This window comes from Phalaenopsis equestris, unplaced genomic scaffold (assembly GCF_001263595.1).
Source record: "Phalaenopsis equestris unplaced genomic scaffold, ASM126359v1 Scaffold215170, whole genome shotgun sequence".
NCBI lineage: Eukaryota > Viridiplantae > Streptophyta > Magnoliopsida > Asparagales > Orchidaceae > Phalaenopsis > Phalaenopsis equestris.
Genome location: NW_018233891.1, coordinates 263,170 through 273,115, shown reverse-complemented (window position 1 = coordinate 273,115; position 9,946 = coordinate 263,170). Strand labels below are relative to the sequence as shown.

Below are 9,946 nucleotides of genomic sequence, written 5' to 3'. Positions count from 1 at the left end.
CCACAAAATTTGAATTTTTTCGCTGCTAGCACCATCTGCAATAAAACACTAAACACTTCAGTTATGTTGAAAAAAAAAAAAGATATCAATCAAATTATACATAATGAAAAATTCCTCACTGCAAGTCTTTCTGCCTACCACTCCTTCGGCGCATCAAGGGTTCGCTTCACCGGATCCCAACCTAAACCTGTTGATCCTCATTTCAAATCCTTCCAATTTTTCCAATTATTCTTCAGTTGATCTCACTTATTTTTCATCTGCAGCCTATCATACTCCCTATCTGTACTTTCCTTGAAATTTTTTATAATATTTTGCCGCCCTTCTTTTTTGAAAAAGGTCGTAGGTTTATTGCCCTTTTCAATTTCCTTCAAGCAAAAGTCACAAAAGATTAATTTAGTTTCTCTTTCCTATAGTGCCGGTGCATCAAGCTCTTTAGTCTATTAGCCATTTTAATACTATGATACAACAAAGCAATGAAAGATAATAGTAACATAATTTAGAAAATTGGAGAGGGCGTAATGTAAATCAACTGGCACAACAAAGAAGATAAAATAGCAAAACAGTTATGGTTCCTGCATCAGATTTATTAAAACAAACAATTTGAATAACAAAATTGAAATGTAAATAAGGATGTTAAGGAATTTACGTGGTTCAGTCAAAGTGACCTACATCCACAGAAAAGGAATCAAACATCTTTATTAATGTAATCAAGAAGAAGATACATAGATTCAAATAAAAAATTAGTCCTTGCCAAAACGAACAGATTAAAGGATTAAAAAAACTGTTATGGCATTCGCATACATACCACCGAATTTGGCCACATACACTATAATGAAAGAAGAAATCATCAACACTGCATCGACAATACAACTGGAGGAGGAAAAGGGAGTTCCCCCCACCACCCTCCCCCTCCCCCCTCTTTTGTAGAATTTCGAGCATCAAGATATCCAGAAAAGACCCTCAAAGTCATCTGGGCTCCATCAATTACATATATTGGCACATATCTTTTCTTGGACGTGTCAAGTCTATTGTAAAACTTATTTCAAACATCCATGCAGGTAATACAAATACCCATATGCTTTCATGGCTTTCATAAAGAACCTATCAACAATGTAACTTATTTGTGCTAACATAAACATTGCTTCCATGCTAATAAATGTGAAATCAATGGCAATAGGTACAACAATGAGTTCACTGGAACTAGATGAAATCTTGGATTGGCTTTATGATTTTAATAAACTCAAATCCCACAAAAGCCACCAAAACCCCTCGATAAAATTGGCATGAATTAATATCATTGAAGATTGCAATAATTAGTAATGGATTATATGAGTAGCATAAGCATAATTTATGTTAAAAACTTATCGAGCTGATAAATGTCTCTCTGGTCGAACTTTGTTGTCAAGGAACTTGTTGAAGGAAAAAAAATGAGCAAATATGGATGCTCCTTATCAAAATGAGACTTCACAATAAAAAAGTTAGAGGAAAATGTTTGACTAGATAAACCGAACAAATATTATCTCATATAAAACTTATGAAGAGCTGTAGCAGTAAATCTAAACTAAAATCAAATTAAAAAATTAGGTTGAGTAGTCTCTCAAAGTGGACTTTCTATTAAAGTCCCTGGCAATAGGCAAGTGAGGTATAGATGCTATATATATCGAGTGACAATCGTCTATTCCAATTGACAAGAAATGGAGGCCCAATATGGCCATCAAGCATCAAGTTTGCTCCAGGTAAACCTCACAATACGGTAAACTAAACACTATAATATAAGCAGCTTCATGTCCAAGTATAATGATGCCTCCACCACACACACACACAAACTATAAGCAGCTTCATGTCCAAGTATAATGATGCCTCCACACACACACACACACACAAACACACACACACACACATATGCATATATATGTGCAAGTGTAGCTCACGTTCATGTCACCTATGATGCAACAATATATCATTGAACACAGTAAGCCGGACAAATATATTGCTCGTGCCTTTCGGGGGTAGACGTGGCACTACCTCAATTTGTTATTCACAACAACATATACGAACGCAACAGCACCCCAAAGAGACCATCAGTAAATTGAAGCTACATCGCAAGATTCACAACAACCCTCCAATTTGTTATTCACAACAAGAAAGATAAACGCAATAGTACCCCAAATAACCCACCATACATACACAACAGATCTAAGGAGCAGGAGCCAAAATTTCTTACTGCTGCTGTGAGGAGATCACAAGAGGAGGAAGAGAAGGGCAAGTAGAACAAGAGCGGAGGAGATCGTGGGATGCTATTTTTCACGAGATTAATTGCTGTGACGAATTAGAGCAATCACATTAGTCATATTAGGGCAAGATAAAAGGGGCATGTGGTAAAAGCCGTATCCACGAACCTGAGCCGCGCCATACAGCCGACTATCGGGGTTCGCACCAAACCCCGAAAGAATTACCCGCCGAAGTACCCCACAACTACCCGCTTTTGCCTCGCCTCTTTACATTCGACAACATCGTCGCTAACACCGGCCTGCTGTCTCGACGTGTTCATGGAGCTTATCAGTCTCCGCTCTGAATTCTTGCTTGCTTTCAGTCCGAGTCCCATACTCCATCGCAATCGAAGACTGATCCCTTCCTTCTCATTTTCGTCGATCACTCCGTGCAAATGTAAACGATCAAAGGATCCCGAAGAGAAGGAAAAGAGCTTAAAGTCTGCCAGGTTGCTCCAGTTCTCGGTAACTCTAACCGTAATTTCCTCTTCAATCCCGCAACCTCTCGCTCATGCCAAGGTAGCTGATAAGAGGCGGACGCCCAAGAGAGCCACAGAGACGATCTCTCCTGACGAGGTCAAGCTTTGGTCTCGCGGACTCCCGACCGTCAGCAAAAGGATTCCATACACTGATCTGCTAAAGCTCAGAGAAGAGGGCAAGCTTAGGCACATCGTTAAGCTTCCTACTGCAGCTCTTAGGCAAAGAGCGGATCCTGTTCTTGCGGTTTTGGACGATTCTAAAGTTGTGAGAACAGTCCTCCCCACAATCGAGGGAGATTCCAAGTTCTGGGAAACTTGGGACGCTTTGCAGCTGAATTCTCTGTGCATCAATGCGTATACACCCCCAGTGAAGAAGCCGGAACTTCCTTCACCTTATCTAGGTTTTTTGTCAAAGGTCCCAGCTTTCATATTCTCGTTTATAAAGTCAAAGCCGAAGTCCAAGCGGGCGCTTGAGCTTGAGAGAGAGCGGAAGGAGCTGGTGGCAAGGAAGAAAGCCGAGCTGGCAACCGTGAGGCAAGAGAGGCAAAATATGGAGAAGACTCTTAGAAACCAGAAGAAATTGGAGGACAGAAAGAGGAGATTGGAAGAAAAGAAGGTTAAGTACAAGGAATCCCTTAAACAGGCTAGGAAAAATTACCATACCATGGCACAGAAGTGGGCTAGCTTGGCCAGGGACCAGAATGTTGCAACTGTGCTAGGATTGCTTTTTTTTTTTGTCTTTTATCGAACTGTTGTGCTTAGCTATAGGAAGCAAAAGAAAGATTTTGACGATAGGTTAAAGATTGAGAAGGCAGAAGCAGAGGAAAGGAAGAAGTTGAGGCAGTTAGAGAAGGAGATGGCAGGACTTCAGGATGCTGGGGAGGATGAAGTTGAAGATAGAGAAGGAGAGCAAAACCCTTATCTTCAGATGGCGAAGAAGTTCATGCTGTCTGGTGCTAGAGTACGAAGGGCTCATAGTAATCGTCTGCCCCAGTACATGGAGAGAGGCGTTGATGTGAAGTTTAAGGATGTTGCTGGGCTTGGAAACATTAGGCTTGAGCTTGAGGAGATTGTTAAATTTTTTACCATGGGAGAGATTTATCGAAGACGAGGCGTGAAAATTCCAGGTCAGGATCGCACCCCCCTCGTACACTCAGAAAAGAGAGGCATTGAATTACAATGTTTTCTTTAATATGAAGTTTTGAACGGTGCTAGCTGGTTCTTTTTTTTTTCCTGAAATAAATTCAGCTGACAAAAGTTTACCTGAAAGTTCTCAATGTTACATAGATCACTAACTCAGAAAATAGTTTGCATTGGCTTTTAGATATAATGCCAATCGATCCACCCTTTATTCCATACGCCTACCACACAACATCAAACCAGAATTAACCATATCAAACACATGTATTAACCACATCCATTCATCAATTCCTGCATGGAATGAAAATTAGGAGCAGTTTCAAAACCAAAGTGACTTATCAAGAAAACCCATCTGATAACAATGAAATATAAGCCATATCTTTTCAAGCTTGGTGTATTGTTTAGGTGTAAATGTGAGGAGCTCGAACTATCTGTTTTCTTCTTTTTGGCATGGTTAATTAAGTATTGTGGCCGATTGTGATTTGAGCTTGAGCCTCATAAAGTTTAGAATATCTTGCATAAACTTTAGCTATTGGGCATCAAGCTATTGAGCAGAATAAGGATTCGAGATGGATCATTGATAGACTGAAAAAGGTGGTGAGAAGAGAATGATGGCTAATGAAATTTTGCAATAGATATGTGAGTTCTAGATTTGGGGCATAAAATTGGTTTTTCTGTAATATAGTTTTAAATTTAACCTTAACTTTTAGATCATTTTCAAATGAGTATTAAGAAAAAAAAATAAATTTGGTGACACGCCTTGAATTGTGCTACTGAATCCACTGCAATGACTCCATCCGTCCCAGTTTCTAACGATAACTACAGTGACTCAGGTTTGAAATTCTCAATATCAGGTCAGTTCTAATAGGGGAGGCTAGATGGACAAATATTTGAAGCTATTTTAGGATATGAGGTCACATCTTTCCTTGAGAAGGAAGTCGAGTGAATACTAAGAACCGACTAATGAGAGTGGAGAAAACTATACATGTGATGTCTTGTCCTTAGAGAAAATGATTATACTTACCGTTTTTTCCTTTGAGGGATAAGCTGAGAGATGGTTATAAGGACAGCTGTAGGAAAAATTGTTATAGAACCTATCACTTGGTGTAGGGAGAAGAGTTTGTAGCAACTTTTAAAGATTGGTTTGTACCATTATCTTTCTCCTGACAGTTGCAGGAAAAGTTTATTAGGTTGGTATAAGATGATCTTTCAACAATGGTAAAGGATATGATTAGACAGTCACTAAATCCACTTGGGATCGAGGAGGATTGAACTGGATTTAGAGGGTATCCAGAGGAGGGACTTTTAGAAAAAGAGGAATTCAGAAGGATCTATGTTTCTTCAGGGCTTTCAGGGCAATCAGTCATTCCTGTCAGTAAATATAAATGCTAAGAAGGCCAGATTTAGCACTGTTGACAGCCAGACTGAAGGCAAAAAACATGATTGGTGTGGAAGATCTCACATGGATGACCATCTTTCTAGATTCATCATCTATTTTTGGTGCCGCCAACTAGGACGCATGATGAGGAATTGCCCTAACTTGGGAAAGAAGGCTCCAACAGATTCTAGGTGCAGTGCTGCACCACCTTAGAAAAGTTTTAGTAGGTCGAGAGCAATCGAGTCTTCTAGGTCAATGACAAATCAAGGTCAGAACTAGCAGAATGTTTAGTCCAATATTTATGCACATTCACGGATGTTTTACATTTAAGAAATTTAAAACCAAGTGCATTTTTGATTATAATAGAACTCATGTTATGTCACTTATAACATCCTGTAAGAGCTTAAATCATTAATAAGTTAACCCTAAATATTCAATGCAATTGTTTTAATATAATAGGTATCATATACCTTTAGAATAGACCAATACTAATATTGTTTGATACTAGAACGTCACATTCTATTATAGCTGAGAAATTAATTAAATTAATGCAATTGAATAATACCTTAATGCCCATGATATTATTTATTAGAATGCTAAATGATACTTTTATGAAGGTTAATCAATTATGTGAGATGAAGCTCAAGATTGGTGGAAAGTATTTTGATGTACAATTAATTTTGTTACTCTTAGAGGAATTTGAGGTAATTTTAGACATGGATTAGTTTGAATATTTTGTCATAATTGATTATAATGAAAAGATTGTCAAAATGGGAAGAAGTCAATTTCTGTGGCGATAGAGGGTTGGTATCCATGATAATTACTTACTTTAAAGCTTTCAAATTGTTGAATCGTGAAAACCAAGATTTTTTTGCTTTGGTGATAGATGCCACTAAGTAAAATATTTGGGTGATATTTTAGCGGTAAGGGAATATCTAAATGTCTTCTTGGATGGTATACCAATACTACCACCAACGAGGGAAATAGATTTTACTTTTGAGCTATTATTAGGTTTTGAGCCAATATCCAAGGCACCATATTGAATGAATGTTGAGGAGTTACGAGAGTGGAAAAACAAATGCAGGAATTGCTATATTAGGGGTCACTAGCCTAGCACCGCATATTGGGGAGCTCCAGTGATATTTGTGAAAATTGATGAGAGCATCAAAATGTAAATTGACTATAGGGAGTTGAATAAATTCGCTATTAAAACTAAATATCCAATACTAAGGATTGATGATTTGTCTGATCAAGTGGAAGGGTGTTTATATTTTCAAAGATTGATCTAAGGTAAGACTATCATGAGCTGAGGATTAAAGAAGGAGATATAACGAAGACAACTTTCAGGATCAGATATGAGCACTATGAAGTTGTGGCGACGTCGTTTTGACTAAATAATGTTAAAGTAGTTTTTATGGATACGATGAATAATGTTTTCCGACAATTTTTTGATTTAATTGTCATTATATTCATAGATGATATTCTAGTGTATTTGAGATATGAAACTAGCCATAGAGATCATTTGCATGCTAATCTATAGGTTTTGATGGAGAATAAATTATATGTCAAATTTTATAAATATAAATTTTGGCTTGCAAGTGTTGTTTTTTTAGGCATATTATCAATGGAGATGACATATCTATGGATCTTAATAAGATAAATGCAATTGCAGATTGACCAAACCTACTAATGTTATTGAGGGCAGGAGTTTTCTAGGTCTGATCGATTATTATAAAAGGTTTGTAAAATGATTTTCTTAGATAACTATGCCTTTAACACAAAAATCAGCAACGTTTGATTAGACTGATTGTTGTGAAGAGTCTTTTCAGAAGTTAAATTTTTGCTTGATGAGTGATCAAGTGCCGACTATTCCTTTAGGGTCAGATGAGTTTTATATTTTCAGTGATGCATTTTTCAAAGGTTTCGGTTGTTTACTTATGCAACATGGAGGGGCCATTGTTATGCTTCAATGCAATTGAAGAATCCTAAAGCGAACTTTGATAACCATGACTTGAGTTCGTTGTAGTTTTATTTGCACTTGAGATTTGGAGGTAGTACTTGTATATAGTTAGATGTGAGGTATTTACTGATCACAAAAATTTGAGGTACATCTTTACTTAGAGCTGAATTTGAGATAAAGAAGATGATTGAAATACATTAAAGACAATGATTTGGATATACAGTATCACCCAAGAAAAGCAAATATGGTGATAGATGCACTAAGTAGGAAAGCTTCAAGTAATTGGAACTGTTTATTCACTTAACATGAGCAATTAATTAAGGATTTGGATTATTTATGGTGATGATAATATGGTACAATTGAATCAGTTATTTGTGCAGTCCGCTTTGAAGAGCAGCAGAATCAAAGATTCACTGATTTGGATATTGCTGTTCAGAAGATTTTAGATCTGGTAAAGATTGGAAATTTGGAAAATATATGTTATATATGAATGAACTATTGAGATATAAAGATAAAATATATATTCCATATATTGATAATTTGAGAAGGAAAATTCTAGAGGAGGCATGCTAATTGGGTGGCTGTGTCCTACATGCCAGCTAGTGAAGGCAAAATATTAGTGTCCTGGAGGTCAGTTATAGTCTTTACTTATTCCAAAGTTGAAATAAGAGAAGATTGATATTGACTTTGTGTGCCTAGGTCAAGATAGGGACTCGATGTTATTTGAGTTATTGTTGATAGATTGGCTAAGACTATTCATTTCTTGCCCATTAAACAAACATATTTTGTTGAGAAGTTAACCGGGTTATATATGGATTAAATTGTAAGGTTGCATGGAGTGCCAAAGTCCATTATTTTAGACAAAATTGACATTTTATTTTAGATTTTGGAAGGAGAGTCATGAGGCATTGGGCGAAAGATTGACTTTTAGCACAACTTTCACTTTCATATAGATGGCCAGTCAGAAAGGGCTATTCAGAGTTTGGAGTAATTATTAATGTTATGTGTCATTGACTTTGATAAAGGATGTGAATCTCATATGCCCTTGAAAGAATTTGCTTACAATAATAGTTACCAGACTATTATTGGAATGATCCCGTATGAAATTTTGTATGGAAAAAAGTGTAGAACACCTCTTTGTTGGGCCGAAACAGGTGAACGAAATGTTATTAGAGCTAACTTGGTTGATAATGTTACTGAAAAAATTAGACTGATCAAAGACAGATTAAGGGGAATACATGACAGTCAGAAAAAAATATTCTGATGCTAAGCACAAACCTATAAAATTTGAAGGCAGAGAGTTTATTTTTATTAAAATCAGTCATTTGAAGGGTGTGCAAAGACTTGAGAAGACATGAGAATTGAGCCTCAAATATGTAGGTCCATATGTGATTGTGGAAAAGATTGGACACGTGGCTGATAAATTAATTTTACTAGTGCAAATGTAGGAACTATGTAATATTTTTCATGTATCTTCATTTAAGAAGTTTATTGCTAACGGGTCTAATAAAATTTTTGCAAATTTAGTGGCGATAAAGCTTGATTTGATTCGTATAGAAAAATCTGAGAGGATACTTGACTTTGAAATTAAAAAAGCTACGAATTACGGAGATTCCATTTGTGAAGATTTTATGGAAGCACGAATTAAAAACAAGATGCTAGTTGGGAGTAAGTTTTAAATATGCAGAAAAGATATTCCCAACTCTTCAGTTAATGTATGCTTTCAAATTGCAAGGATAAAATTTTATACGCTGAGGAGACTGTAATAACTGAATTTTAATTAATAATAATAATAAAGAAAATAAAATAAGTAAAGGGGAAATAATACGCTATAGCGGTCGAGGTAACTGTATTGAAGGTTATGCAGTTAAGAGTCGAATGCTTCAATTTGAATTGTTGAATCAAGGAGCAACGAATGAGTGAGAGTGAGAGTGAGAGAATAGAATAGGAATGAATAAGGAGAAAGGAGATTTGAGTTATATATTGTATCCTAGTGCTGCCATCTTGCATGAAGGAAGCAATGTGGTGCACAATCTGTACGTCTGCGCTTGCGGGAAGTCAGATCGAGTCACTCGTAAAGGAAGAAGTAGTGGGAGTAGCAGATGAAGGCGAGCCGTCTGTACGGGATTTCTGCGCACCGTGTTAGGACTTAAAGCATCCATGAGTTAGGGCATAGAGCGCAGACCCTACGTTCGTGATTGAGCCGTTAGGTATGTTAGGGTTTTATTTCTATTAAATAAATAAATGGTGATGTGTTAAGGTTCCAATATAAGTTTTTGGGAATTATTATCAAAGCAGAGATTGAAGGATTGTTGGATTTGGGATCGAGAAGAGTTAATGACAACAAAGCAATTATACACGCACTGTTTAAGGCAAATCAAGCCTAGGTATATATTTTTGGTTCATTGTGAAATTCTTTTAATATTTAAGCATATTGAATTATTATTGAGATTAATGTTTAATAACCGAAATTTTAAATCAGAAAATTTAAGGTCAAAATCTTTGAATTGGAGGAAGAAGCGAAGGGGATCGAGGATTCTATGGAGATTATGTAAGCGAAGAGTAATATATAAGTAAGAATTATAATTGATGTATTTTTCTAGATAGTTATTTCAATTAAAAGTTGAGTTAACTTAATTTTTGAATCAATATCTAGGAATTTTGAGAATATGCAACAAGTGTTAATTAAAGAATAAGAAAGGAGAATTCAAGGGAAAGA

At 36.3% G+C, this 9,946-nt stretch overlaps 1 protein-coding gene across 1 annotated transcript in view; it reads left to right on the top strand.

Annotated features, from left to right (window-relative positions):
• Window positions 1-2,267: 2,267 nt before the first annotated feature.
• The window catches only part of LOC110037098 (probable inactive ATP-dependent zinc metalloprotease FTSHI 2, chloroplastic), a 93,372-nt gene continuing 85,693 nt past the window's right edge, over window positions 2,268-9,946 (top strand). Inside the window, exon 1 of the mRNA XM_020741674.1 lies at window positions 2,268-3,876. Coding sequence (XP_020597333.1) covers window positions 2,550-3,876 — 1,327 coding nt within the window. The 5' untranslated portion in view covers window positions 2,268-2,549. The remainder of the gene's footprint in view (window positions 3,877-9,946) is intronic.